Source organism: Myotis nattereri, assembly GCF_964212035.1.
Source record: "Myotis nattereri genome assembly, chromosome: 2".
Lineage (NCBI taxonomy): Eukaryota > Metazoa > Chordata > Mammalia > Chiroptera > Vespertilionidae > Myotis > Myotis nattereri.
Genome location: NC_138076.1, coordinates 24,079,292 through 24,094,574, shown reverse-complemented (window position 1 = coordinate 24,094,574; position 15,283 = coordinate 24,079,292). Strand labels below are relative to the sequence as shown.

Below are 15,283 nucleotides of genomic sequence, written 5' to 3'. Positions count from 1 at the left end.
AAGACCATAACAAGAGATAAGGAAGGCCACTTCATAATACTAAAGGGATTGATACAACAAGAGGATATAACTCTGGTAAACATATATGCACCCAATGCAGAGGCACCCAAATACATTTTTAAAAAAACTTTTACAGGATATCAAGGGAGAGATCAACAGCAATAAATCATAGTAGGGGACTTTAACACCCCATTGACATCACTGACTAAATCCTCTAGATAAAAAATCAGCAAAGAAACAGAAATTCTAAATGACTCACTAGATCAGATGGATTTAATTGATATCTTCAGAACATTTCATCCCAAAGCTATGGAATATACATTCTTATCAAGTGCACATGGGACATTGTAAAAGATAGACCATATATTGGGTCACAGGCAATATCTCTCCAAATTCAAGAAGACTGAAATCATATCAAGCATCTTCTCAGACCACAATGGCATAATATTGGAAATCAAATACAATAAAAACAAATCATGCTTATAGGCTAAATAGCATGCTATTAAACAATGGTTGGGTTACCAAAGAGATCAAAGAAGAAATTAAAAACATTCTGGAAACAAATGACAATGAAAACACAACAATCCAAAATCTATGGGACACAGTGAAAGCAGTCCTAAGAAGGAAGCTCACAGCATCTCAAAAAATAAGAAAAAAGGTAATAAATTATCTAACTCTATAATTTAAATAATTAGAAAGAGAGCAGCAAGAAAAGCTCAGAGTGAGCAGAAGGAAGGAGATAATAAAGATCAGAGCAGAAATAAATGACATAGAGACCAAAAAAACAATACAAAAGATAAAAAAAAAAAACAAGAGCTGGTTCTTTGAAAGGATAAAAAAGATTGATGATCTTCTAGCCAGGCTCACCAAGAAGAAAAGAGAGAGGACCCAAATTTAAAAAATCAGAAATGAAAGAGGTAGAATAAGAACAGACCCACAGAAATACAAAGGATTGTTATATATATAACAACTCTATTCTAGAACAACTCTATTCTAACAAACTGGAAAACCTAGAAGAAATGGACATACCTAGAAAAATACAACCTTTCAAAACTCAATCAAGAAGAATTAAAAAAATTGAATGGGCCAATAACTATGGAGGAAATTAAAGCAATTATCAAAAAAAATGTCCAACAAACAAAGCCCTGGCCTAGATGGCTTCACAGGGGAGTTTTACAAAACATTCAAAGAAGAATAAAAACCTATCCTCCTCAGACTATTCCAAAAAATTCAAGAGGAACACTTCCAAGCTCTTTCTATGATGCCAGCATTACCCTAATCCCAAAACCAGATAAAGACACTAAAAAGAAGAAGTATTACAGGCCAATATCCCTGATGAACACAGATGCTAAAATCCTCAACAAAATTCCAGCATTACATTAGAAAGATCATACACTATGACCAAGTGGGATTTATACTGGAGATGCAAAGATGGTACAATATCTGAAAATCAATAAATGTAATACATCACATAAACAAATTGAGAGGTAAAAATCACAGTCATATCAATTGATGCAGAAAAAGCATTTGATAAAATCCAACATCCTTTCTTGATAAAAACCCTCAGCAAAGTGGAAATAGAGGGAACATACCTCAACATAATAAAAGCCATATATGACAAACCCACTGCCAACATCATACTCAATGGGGAAAAACTAAAACCATTCCCCCTAAGAACAGGAACAGACAGGATGCCCACTCTCACCACTCCTGTTTGACCTAGTACTGAAAATGTTAGCCATAGCAATCAGAAGAGAAGAAGAAATAAAAGGCATCAAAATTGGAAAAGAAGAAGTAAAACTGTCATTATTCACAGATGACATGATATTGTCCATCATCAATAAACTATTTGACGTAAAGACTCCATAAAAAAAAACTATTCAGGAGAAACCAAGATGGCGGCATAGGTAAACACCGGAAATTGCTGCCTCCCACAACAACTTCAAAAATACAACGAAAAGATAAAACGGACATCAACCAGAACTACAGGAAGGCTGGCTGAGTGGGCATTCTACAACTAGAAGGAAAGAGAAAAGCACACTGAGACTCAGAGGAGCTGCGGAAGTAAAGTGCAGAGGTACGGAGGCTTGAGTGCATGCGGGGAAAGGGGCTGGCACCTGAGGACACAGCTGTCTTTTTGAATCGGGAGGGAGTCACAAGCTCCCGACTGCTCTGAACTCCGGTTCCGGAAAGTCTCTGGGGACCCAGGACTCATACAGGAAGAAACTGGACTGTCTGGCAGCAGACAGAACTCGGAACTTGAGGGCGGCTTTCCCTCAGAGGTGCTTGCAGCGATTACCAGGACACTGAGACGCTGGGCCCCTAGGGCAGGGCTGAGGATCTGCCATAGCTGCTTGCTCCGCCTGTTGATTCCAAGACCTCGCCCCACCCAGGCTGGAGCAGAGACTTTTGTATATGAATGCCCTGGCCCTTTGCAACCTGAAAATTACCTAACAAATTGCAGCTGGGCCAGACAGACCCAGAACTTCCAGGGGAAGGCCCAAGGCCCCACAGCAGCTTGCATTGCTTCATAGCTGGGCCTCATCTGGGCACCTCCAAGCTCCACAAAAGGAAGGGGAATCTGCAGATCTCTCCATAGCTCCTGCTGGGTAACCTCAGGCAGAGGCTAAATTAGCACCTCCTTAGATCCAAGAGCCAGTGTACCCAGTGGTCAGAGTGGGACCATCCAGATTACAACTCCTGAGATCCATAAGGGACACACTCAGGGGGGCAGACTCAGTGAGCACCAAAGCCCCAATGAAGCAAGTCTTGCCCCAGAAGGGTGTCTTCAGTATAGAAGTTCTCCCACTGCAGACACAGCTGATTCTCACAGCCAATTGGCCTGGAGGTCAATTCCTCCCAGTGATACCTACAACAATCAAGGCATAACTACAACAAGACTGTGCACAAAGCCCACAAGGGGGTGCACCAAGAGTGTCCAACTCAGGTAACTGGGGAGGCTGAGCCACTGGGCCCTATAGGACACCTAGCACACAAAACCACTCTACCAACACAGGGAAACATAAAAAATGCAGAGACAAAGAATCAGGTCACAAATGACAGAAATGGAGGAAAGCAAACAATTGGATATAGAGTTCAAAACCACACTTATAAGGTTTTTCAAGAATTTTCTGGAAACCGCCAATAAATTTAGTGAGACCCTCGAGGATATGAAAAAAGACCAACTAGAAATTAAGCATATGCTGACTGAAATAAAGAATAATATACAGAGATCCTACAGCAGACAAGAGGATCCCAAGAATCAAGTCAAAGATTTGAAATACGAAGAAACAAAAAATACCCAACCGAAAAAGAAAAAAGAATCCAAAAATATGAAGATAGTGTAAGGAGCCTCTGGGACAACTTCAAGCGTACCAACATCAGAATTATAAGGGTGCCAGAAGAAGAGAGACAGCAAGATATTGAAAACCTATTTGAAGAAATAATGACAGAAAACTTCCCCCACCTGGTGAAAGAAGCGCAGAGAACCCCAAACAAAAGAAATCCAAAGAGGACCACACCAAGACACATCATCATTAAAATGCCAAGAGCAAAAGATAAAGAGAGAATCTTAAAAGCAGCAAGAGAAAAAAAAAGTCAGTTACCTACAAGGGAGTACCCATACAACTGTCAGCTGATTTCTCAACAGAAACCATGCAGGCCAGAAGAGAGTGGCAAGAAATATTCAAAGTGATGAATAGCAAGAACCTACAACCAAGATTACTTTATACAGCAAAGCCATCATTCAGAATTGAAGGTCAGATAAAGAGCTTCACAGATAAGAAAAAGCTAAAGGAGTTCATCACCACCAAACCAGCATTATATGAAATGTTGAAAGGTATTCTTTAAGAAGAGGAAGAAGAAAAAGGAACTCTTACCATTTGCCACAGCATGGCTGGAACTGGAGAGCATTATGCTAAGTGAAATAAACCAGTCAGAGAAGGCTAAATACCACACGATCTCACTCATTTGTGGAATATAATGAACAACATAAACTGATGAACAAGGACTGATCCAGAAATGGAGAGGCATTGATTGGACTGTCGGGCCTTGGAGGGAAGGTAGGGGAGAGTGGGGGTAAGGGGGAAAGATCAACCAAAGGACTTATATGCAAACATATAGGCCTAACCAATGGACACGGACAACAGGGGTGGGTGGGGTGAGGGCATGAGTGGGGGGGGGCAGAGGGGAGGGGGTAACGTGGGGATAAGAACACATATGTAATATCTTAATCAATAAAATATATTTAAAAATGTAAAAAAAAACACTTCAAATTCATAAATGAATTCAGCAATGTAGCAGGATACAAAATTAACACCCAGAAATCTATGGGTTTTTTTATATACCAATAGTGAACTTACAGAAAGAGACATTTAAAAAAACAATCCCATTTACAACCATTGCAACAACAAAAAATATGATACTTAGGAATACACTTATCTAAGTAGGTAAAAGACCTGAACTCAGAAAACTATAGGATGTTGAAAAAAGAGATAGAGGAAGATATAAACAAATGGAAGAATATACCGTGTTCATGGATTGGTAGAATCAACATTATTAAAATGTCCATACTACCCAAAACAATCTATAGATTCAATGCAATCCCCATTAAGATACCAAAGGAATATTTCACAGACCTAGAACAAACTCTCCAAAATTCATATGGAAGAAAAAAATAGCCACAGCAATCCTGAGAAAGAACAAAGTAGGCAGGATCTCAATACCGGATATCAAGCTATATTACAAAGCCACTGTCCTCAAAACTGGCACAAGAACAGATATATAGACCAATGGAACAGAACAGAGAACCCAGAAATCAACCCAAGCCATGATGTTCAATTAATATTTTTCAAAGGAAGCAAGAGCATACAATGAAGTCAAGATAGCCTCTTCAATAAATGGTGTTGGGAAAATTGGACAGACACATGAAAAAAATAAATGAATCTAGACCACCAAGTTACACCATACACAAAAATAAACTCAAAATGGATAAAGGACTTAAACATAAGAATGGAAACCATAAAAATCTTAGAGAAATCCACAGGCAGCAAAATATAAGATATATGTCATAGCAATATCTTTACTGACACAGCTCCTAGGACAATGGAAACTAAGAAAAGAATATATAAAAGGGACTACATCAAAATAAAATGCTTCTGCACAGCAAAAGAAACCATTGACAAAACTACAGGAAAGCCCACTGCATGGGTGAACATATTTGCCAATGCTATCTCCAATAGGGGTTTAATCTCCAAAATTTATAAGGCACTCCTACAACCTAAAAAAAGAAGATAAACAATCCACCCCCAAAATGGACAAACGACCTAAATGGACACTTTTCGGAAAAGGACATACAGAAGGCCAAGAGACATATGAAAACATGCTCAAAGTCACTAATCATCTGAGAGATACAAATCAAAATGACAAGGAGTTACCATCTCACACCTGTCAGAATAGCTATCATCAACACATCAACAAATGACAAGTGCTGGTGAGGATGCAGAGAAAAAGGAACCCTCTTGCACTGCTGGTGGGAATGCAGACTGGTGCAGCCACTGTGGAAAACAGTATGGAGTTCCCTGAAAAAAATTAAAAATGGGAACTCCCATTTGACCCAGTAATTCCACTTCTAGGAATATATCCCAAGAAATCAGAAACACCAATCAGAAAGGATGTATGCACCCCTATGTTCATAGCAGCACAATTTACCATAGCTAATATTTGGAAACAGCCTAAGTGCCCATCAATAAGTGGATAATAAAACTGTGGTACATCTACACAATGGAATACTACCCTGCCATAAAAAAGAAGGAACTCTTACCATTCCCAACAGAATGGATAGAACTGGAGAGTATTATGCTAAGAGAAATAAGCCAGTTGGAAAAAGATAAATATCACATGATGTCACTCATTTGTGGAATATAATGAACAACATAAACTGGTGAACAAAAATAGATCCAGAAACAGAGAAGTATCGAACAGACCGTCAAACCTCAGAGGGAAGGCAGGGGAGTGTGTGTGTGTGTGTGTGTGTAGAGGGGGATGGGGTGGGGGTTGGGTAAGAGCTCAACCAAAGGACTTGTATGTATGCATATAAGCCTAACCAATAGACATAGACACTAGGGAGGTGAGGGCATGTGCTGGGGGGTGGGAGTGGCAGGGTAGAAGTCAATGGGGGGAAAAGGAGACATATGTAATACTTCAATCAATCAGGAATATTAAAAAAATCAAAGTTGATTACAAGAAAAATTCATCATGGACAAAACAGTAAATGTTAGATTGGGATGGGTCATTGTTTGTTTTATAAAGCCTGTGCCATTTGAACAATTCTTCCAATCCATCCACAGTTCTCTTAATGGGCATGGGGAGCCATGTGAGTAACCCACCACTGTGAACAACCTAACATCCTCTACAGTGGCCTTTTCCAGCTCAACTTTTGAGGCTCAGAGTAACAGGTATTTCTGCATTGTTTTCTTCACACCAAAGGCCCACTGCCCTGGCTGACTTACTCCTGGCTAGAATTTTCTTTTTCTCCCAAAATTATAACTTTTGTGGTTCTGTCACCTAATTCTCCTGGGGCCTGAGAGATTTAAGAATATATGGTATCAACTTTCCTATTCTTGCCTCCATTTGGCAGGCTTTAAACTGAGGTTACCACGAAATTCAAATGAATATAGAAAGACAGTGATCAGAAGTTTGGGACATTTTAGGATAGAAATTTGACACTCTTACAGCTGGGGTTCCCAGAGCCCAGATGGTGCAAGTTCCTTGATGGAAACATCAGCAACTGCAGTGACCTGCTGTGGTTAGGCATGCTCTTGGAGGAGATTTTGAGAAAGTAGTGGGATCAAGAGGATACATTTTTCACTTGGTAGAGTCAACAACTGGGGAGAGGTTGTTTTGGGGGGGAGGGGTTGTTTCTCTTTCGTTTTGTTTCCTATGTGGCTGCAATGATCTCTAGAAGAAAGGCATTTATGTGTACTTATATATACTTGTTCATCTGGCTTGTTAATCCCTTGTATTTTATAACTCATAGTGCTTTCTCATCGCATTTTATTACCAAGGCAGGACTGCAATGAAGGTAGGCAGGTGTTTATGTTTCTGTATATGGATGAGGAAACCTGGTGTACTGCACTTGGTGACATTGAACTCAATGCTCAAGAATATTACAAGCAGCTACTCCTAAGTTTGAGCCTCTAGGAGTTATCAGCAATTCCTATATAAGACTAACAAGCAAAACGACTGAACAGTGGAACGATGAGTCGCTATGACATGCACTGACCACCAGGGGGCAGATGCTCAATGCAGGATGGTCAATGTGCTCCCACAGGGGGAGTGCCTCTCAGCCAGAAGCCAGGCTCACAGCTGGCGGGGAGCGGGCCTAAGCCAGCAGTCAGACATCCCCCAAGGGCTCCCGGACTGTAAGAGGGCACAGTGTGGAGGTTCCACAAAAACTTAAAAATAGGACTAAACAGATCCAGCAATCCCACTTCTGGGTCTATATTCAAAGAAATTGAAATCAGGATCTCAAATAAATACCTGCACTCCCACATTCATCGCAGCCTTATTCACAATATCTAAGATATACAAACAATGTAAGTGTACATCAACAGATAAATGTAAAAGGAGCGGTGTGTATATATGTGAATCTAGGAATATTATTCAGCCATGAAAAGAAGGAATTCTTGCCATTTGATATACCCTAGATAAATCTTGAAGGCATTATGCTAAGTGAAATAAGGCAAAGAAAAACAAATATATAACATCACTTATATGTGGAATCTAAAAAAAAAAACTCATGAAAACAGAGAGTAGTGTAGTGTAGTTATTATCAGAGACATTGGGTAGTAGAAATAGGGAGATATGGCCAAAGGGTAAAAAACTTCCAGTTATAGTATTTACAAGTTCTGGGGATATAATGTACAGCATAGTGGTTATAGCTAAGAAAACTGTATTATATACTTGAAAGTTGCTAAGAGAGTATACCAAAGTTCTCAACATAAAAAAGAAATGGAAATTATGTGACAAGATGGAGGTGTTAACTAACACTATGGTGGTAATCATTTAGCAAAGTGTAAATATATCAAATCAACGTGTTCTAAATCTCAAATGTCTATAGTGTTATATATCAATTATATCTCAATAATGTTGGGGAGGAAAAGATATTCCAGAGGGAGAAAGACACCAGCAACATTACAGTGCAGGAAGTCTTAGACTCCCCTCTCCTCTAAAAAATCCTATTGATTCAGCAATAATTCAGGATAAATTCCCTTTGTGATGAATCCTAAACTAAGTAAAAGGTCCGTGGACTGAGATTTTTATTGGCTGTTGCCTGTAAATCATATATAGTTTTTATGCTGGAAAGCTAATGCCTACTTCAGAATTCATGAAACCCTCCTTAAGATGATTCTAGTTCAGCCGTGGGCAAACTATGGCCCGTTTGAAATGAATAAAACTAAAAAAATGAATAAAACTAAAAAAAAAAAAAGACTGTACCCTTTTATGTAATGATGTTTACTCTGAATTTATATTAGTTCACACAAACACTCCATCCATGCTTTTGTTCCGGCCCTCCGGCCCAGTTTAAGAACCCATTGTGGCCCTCGAGTCAAAAAGTTTGCCCACCCCTGTTCTAGTCACTAGTGTCCATGATAGGCTTCCATGGATGATCTAGTCAAAGAATTATAGTTAATTTGGATTTAAAAACAGTAATTATTTTCAACAGCTCCTATGGCCTCCAAGATCTACATGAAGCTACAAAAATGGGATTGTTTTCCAAAATTAACTACAAAAGTTGACTGCTGGCCAGACTTATCTTTTTCTAGACACATCAACACAAGTGATCACTTGGATTGGACAGACATTAATTTGAAATCAAGATTCATTACATGTTATACTTTCCTCCATACAGACAGCTATACTATTTTAGGAGATGATTATTATACTTATTCACATATAGTTTCCCATAGAGGGCTTTAAAAATCACTGTTAATACTAAATAAAACAGTAAACAAATTACCTGGGGAACATCTAGCTGACATCCCACTATCTAACACTAAAAATACCTGGCCAGTACTGAGACTTATTTTCTTGCTTTTATTTGGGGAAATATTAAATCTGAAGTACAGATTTCTATTTTTCCTGATTTTAATGGTAATTTGTTTTTATCTTAGTTATGTTTTAAATATTGCTGTAATGTAGCCTGGCACAACTACAATTCTATAGAAAAGAACAAAAGTATAATAATTACCAAAACCTCTATGTCCTGTCCTTTTAAATTCCTGGCATTCCTATTGATCTAGACACTACTTAGAATTTTCTATTCTGACCTGGCAAAGGAAGACCTAGAGGGAGGACTAAGAATAAAAAGTTTCTCTCTCTCTCTCTCTCTCTCTCTCTCTCTCTCTCTCTCTCTCTCTCTCTCTATAAGAATCTAAACTACAGATGTGTAGGAAAATGAATAGTATTTCAATGAAGCTAATAATCCTCACATTTAGAGGAAACTATCAAATTGAACTAAACTAGCTGAAGCCCTCACTCTTCAGGAAGCCCCTTTGAACAGAGCCAGTCTTGAAATCCACACAACCAGTGACTAGCCCTGCTTTGTTCTAGTAAAAACCTTTGTTTCATGTAAGTCTAAACTAACCTCCACCACCTCAAATTCTATATACCGTCCTGAGAAGCTTCATTTCTACTTGAGGGTTCTTTCATGTGCAAATAAGAATCTATAATAATAAAAGCATAATACGAAAATCAACCAAATAGCTGAACAGCAGAACGACTGTCCAGATGACCTTCCGGGGGAAGCTGGGGCTGCGAGGGCTGAGGCAGCTGGGGCTGCGAGGGTCTACTCTTGCACAAATATTGTGCATCAGGTCTCTAGTTGCACAGGGTTTTTTGTTTGTTTTAAAGAATCAAGAAAATTTTATTCCCTTTAACAATAATATACACTAGACAAGACTTCACTTATTAACAAATTACATCTACATTTTTGTTCTATAGAATTGGTAGAGTTTAGAACTAAGAAGAAAATATGGTCATTACCTCCTCCAATTAAATCTCTACACTGTTTATCAAATATCCGACATTGCCCTTTATAACAGAAGGATTCATTTCTATTACAATATTCCCCATCACGTTTAAAAGTGTCAGGCACACAATGTGGGTCAATCCCATTGCAATACTCAAGAAAATCACAATCTTCATCATATTGTTTCCTACAAATGTCACCACCTGGTTTTAGCTAGAAGGAAAAAGAAACATAAGAAAAGATTACATATCGGTGATACCCAAGTTTTTTTTCTCGTCAGACTTTGAATTTCCATCCATTTTTTTCTAAGTTGCTAACTAAGATCAATGAGGAAATGTTTCTTGTCAACTACTTAAGCACTGCATAGCAATGTAGGTGATTGAATTTATCATGCACAAATGAGTGGGTAATATTTCAGAGAAATGTGATAAACTCAAAGATAATCAGGCTACCATTATTGTAAAAAAGAAAGTAAATCTAAGGAATTAATATAAAAATTACTTTTGATCCATTATGGCTATGCTCAGATATGTAGCCTTTGGTTTCTCCATATGCCAGGTATCAGCAACCATTTACAAAACAAAACATACAGACCATAAACATGTAGAATAAAGTTTGTAGATTTAAAAAAAAGAAAATATAAGTATACATAGGAATTTTATTTCAAAACCACATTGCAAACAACTGTTTTAAAAAAAATAACTTCTTCAATTACATATCTCTGGTCTCTTCAGTGCTTAGATTATTTTTATTTTTTCAATAATGTTTTGTTAAGTGTATGTTTTACATTTCATGTATTGTTTTCCTAAGTATTTTATGCTATTGTGAATAGCATTGGTTTTGTAACTTCATTTTCAGATTGTTCATAGCTATTGAAGCTATTGTATACAATTGGTTTTTGTTTAGTAATTGTGTAACCTGTGACTTTGATAAACTCATTTATTTGTTTCAAAAGTAACTTTAAAAAAAATCAGTGAAACAAAATGGCAAACCTTTAAGTAAGCTAACTAAAAAAAAAAAAATCAGGACTCAATTAAAGAGTCGACACTAAAACGGATAACATAGAAATACCAAGGAATGTAGAAAGCTACTGTGAATAATTATATGTTAAAATTATGTAAACTACAAGAAACAGATGCCTAGAAACAGACAACCTACCAAGAATGAATCATGAAGAAACAGAAAGCTTGAAGAAAATAATCACAACTAAAGAGATTGAATTTGTTATCACACCTCTTAACAAAGAAAAGCCCAGGACCAGTTGGTTTCAGAGGCGAAATTTATGGAATATTTAAATAATGCTAATACGTCTCAAATTCTTTCAGTACTTTTTAAAAAAGCCCAAACTCATTTTACAAGGCCAGCATTACCAAGATATCAAAGACAGATAAGGACACAACAAGAAATGACAACTATAGGCTAATATCCTAATGAATATAAATATAAAAGTTTTCAACAAAACACTAACACACCAAGTTCAACCATACATTAAAGGCTCATAAACCATGATCAAGTGGGACTTATCCCTAGGATGCATGGACGATGCAACACATGGAAATTAGGAAACATGATGAAAGGAGTTTTTAGGGGTAAAATAGGCAGGTTTAGGGAAGTCTAGAAATAAAGGGGGCTCATGGGGCAGGGCTGCAAAGCTGGGGGACTGGGAGCTGCCAAAAGGCATAACTTCACAGAATAAGGGGAGGAAGACACTCATTCACAGAAGATAAGGGGAAAGCCACAGGGAGTAGAAAAACAAAAGGGAGAAAGAGGAAAACAGATTTTCATAGGTAATAGAGAATTCTACCACAAGAGGGGGAGACAAAAAGAGGGACCCCACATGGTGTTTGAGTCTTGAAGCTGCTATAGTGACCAATCAGATGGGATATCAGGACACACAGAACTGCAACCTTTATAAACCTTAGAAAGAGGGTCTCTCCCCCTCCCCACCTGGGAGTCTGTGTTTATTTCCCAATAAATTTCCACCTTTTCCTATACCACCTTTTGTCTGTGGCTTCATTCTTCAAATCCACCTGGGCAAGAACCTGGGAAGAAAGCCACCTTTGCATCCTACTCAGAGGAAAACCACGTGTTTCAGTTTAATTTCCGAATTTCAATGATACACCCCATTAATAGAATTAAGGGCAATAATTATATTATCCTCTGGAGAGATGCAAAAACAAACACACACTTGACAAAATTCAACACCCTTTTATGATAAAAGCTCTCAACAATTTGAGTATAGAAAAAAAAAAAACATTTCTCAGCATAATAAAGGCCACATATGACAAGCCGTGGCTCGCGTCATATTCAATAGAGAAAAGGTTAAAGGGTGTCCTTTTAAGATCATGAACAAGACAAAGGCATCCTCCTTCTCAGTTCCTATTCAACAAAGTACTGGGAGCTCTAGCTAGAGCACGAAAGGGAGGGGGGAGTAAATAAAAGGAACCCAAGTCATAAAGGAAGAAGAAAATTGTGTCTGTTTGCAGATAACATGATCTTATACACGGAAAAACCTAAAGAAGCCATCAAACAACGGAAATGAGAAATAAAGTCAGTAAAGCCAAGGTTATGGAATCAGAGTACAAACATATTTTATTTCTATACATTTACAACAAAATGTATGTAGAAGAAATTTTTTAAAGCCCATTTACAATAGTACCAAAAAGAACAAAATACTTAGTAATAAATTTAACAAAGGAGGTAAAAGTCTTGTCCACAGAAAACACTGATGAAAAAATTTGAGAGCGACACAAGTAAATGAAAAGATATTCTGTGTTCACGGATAAGAACTAATATTGTTGCAATATCCATACGATAAAAGAAACCTCAAAAATTTTAAAATAAAAGGAATCCAATTTAGGACTATGCATCTGAAGAATATAAAATTAGTATCTTGAAGAGATATATGTGCCTTGATGTTCATTGCAGCATTATACACAACAGACATGGAAATAACTTAAGTGTTCATCAATGGATGAATGTATATTTTAAATATAGTGTATATATGCAATGGAATAATATTCGACTATAGGAAAAGAAGAAAACTCTGCCAGATTAAACTTGAGAACTTGAGGGTATCATTCTAAATGAAATAAGTCAAACAAGATTATATATATATATATATATATATATTTTCACCAAAACAGAAAATAGAATAATAGTTGCCAGATGCTACAAGGTGGGGGAAATGGGACGATATTGGTCAAGAGGTCAAATTTTCAACTATAAAATGACTAAGTCTGGGAATTTAATGGACAGTATAGTGACTATAATTAACAATAACGTATTATATATTTGAAAGTTGCTAAAATAGTAACTCTTAAATATTCTCACTATATGAAGTGATAGATGTGTCAACTAATCTTACATGGTAAATATTTTGCAATATATAGTTCTACCAAATAATTATGCTGTAAACCTTAAATTTATACTATGTATGTGTCATTTATATCTCAATAAAGCTGGGGGAAATTATTTTTAAAAGATAAAAATAATCTTTTAAATACTCTTTCTCTAATCTTACAGATGTTTACACCTTGTTTAGGAGTTTGTTTCCTTTTTCCTTAAGATTCCAGTGAATTGTGCCACCATGGGGCAACTGCTCAGGAATTCTTTAAATGCTTTCAATAAAAAAGAGGAATTGAATGATTGCAACAATAACTGAATGAATTGCAAAGGAACAGAGGACTTCACCAGAAGACAGTGAAGAGAATTTAGCTAACAAAAGGAACTAATCGAACTTTCTGACCCCATAGGTGGGGGTGATGTATGTTCATCATTGAGAAATCTCTATGGGTACAAGAAAGATTTGTAATGAGGTATAAAAATGGGAAGTCAAGTTAGTAGAGAAGGAGCATCAGGTATTATGTACATGAGAGTCCTATAAATGATAGATTGCTGAAAAGACTGAAGTGGGAGAGTGGGTCCAATGTTACTTGGATATAATAAAATGAGAAGGGTGAAATATGTTTTCCATCTTCTTTAAACAAGAATTTCAAGAAATTAATGCTGAGCTATTATAAAATACATATTGCCTCTTACCTTGCAGTTTTGTGTGCAGCATTCCCCGGAACCACAGACTATCCTACCTTTGAATCGACATGATGTAGGATCACAGCATTTTTTATGTGTACAATCCTGTAAATAAATGCTATTACTCAATCATGTGTAATTAGGTACCATCAGATAAAACTGCAACTCGGGATTTCTTTACAAAGTAGGAGGCTTTTCTTCACTCACAGTTTTAGTAATCCCATTCTTCAATGAAATTTATAGGAATCAACATCTCATTCACTAGTTTGTAAAAGAAGAGCGTTGTTTCACTACGCTCCATGTAATCTGAACATGAACATACTGCGGAGCCAACACTTTAGAGGAAATAATTATTAGATGCCTTGTTAACTACCATTCTCTTCAAAAATTTTCTTATATTCTTGCTTTGATAATAACTTGTACTAGCCAGATCTGTTCACATAGAGAACTTCTCTGATGTGAAGCTGTCAGAAGCAACATTCTTCTCTCTGAAATGGCAAAATCCCCAAACCCACCCTAAAAAAAAGGTGGTCCCAGAAGCCAGATTCATCTATTTAGACCTCTGATGTCACTGGGATGCTGGCCCTATAGTTACTTATTCTATATAATAAAGAGGTGATATGCAAATTAACCCTCACACCCTCACAAGATGGCTGCCTATGACCAGGCCGGTAGGGGGGTTAGTGAAGGATGACCAAATGACTGAACAGCAGGCTGCGAGGGATGACCAGGCTGGTGGGGGGGGGGTAGATAGGTGGGGGCAACCTGGCGAGCAGTGGGGGGCAGTTAGGGGTGACCAGGCCAGCAGGGGGGGGGGGCAGTTAGGAGCAATCAGGCTGGCACACAGAAGTAGTGTGGGGCAATCAGGCCAGTAGTGGGGGGAAGTTAGGGACAACCAGGTTGACAGGCAGGTGAGCGATTAGGAGCCAGCAGTACAGGATTGTGAGAGGGATGTCTGACTGCCAGTTTAGGCACAATCCCCAGGACTGGGCCTAAATCAGCAGTCAGACCTCCCCCAAGTGGTCCTGGATTGGAGAGGGTGCAGACTGGGCTGAGGGGACCTCCCCACCCCATGCATGGATTTTGTGCACCAGGCCTCTAGTATTTTACAAAATTCAGTGGCTTCAGTCAGCTTTTCTAGTCTTCAGTATCAAGTTTGTTTTAAATTATGTAGTCTACTAATATCAGATGTTTCTCTCCTAGTATAGCCTTTTTTGCTAT

The 15,283-nt window shown here is 37.8% G+C and overlaps 1 protein-coding gene across 2 annotated transcripts in view; it reads right to left on the bottom strand.

Annotated features, from left to right (window-relative positions):
- LOC308511242 (disintegrin and metalloproteinase domain-containing protein 5-like) overlaps positions 1 to 15,283 on the bottom strand; it is a 75,182-nt gene that overhangs the window by 26,209 nt on the left and 33,690 nt on the right. Inside the window, exons 9-10 of one of the 2 annotated variants that reach the window (XM_081081250.1) lie at positions 14,072 to 14,167; positions 10,045 to 10,243 (exon numbers count right to left, since the gene is read on the bottom strand). In XM_081081250.1, the coding sequence (XP_080937376.1) occupies positions 10,045 to 10,243; positions 14,072 to 14,167 (295 nt within the window). The remainder of the gene's footprint in view (positions 1 to 10,044; positions 10,244 to 14,071; positions 14,168 to 15,283) is intronic. The other variant, XM_081081251.1, reaches the window with a different exon arrangement.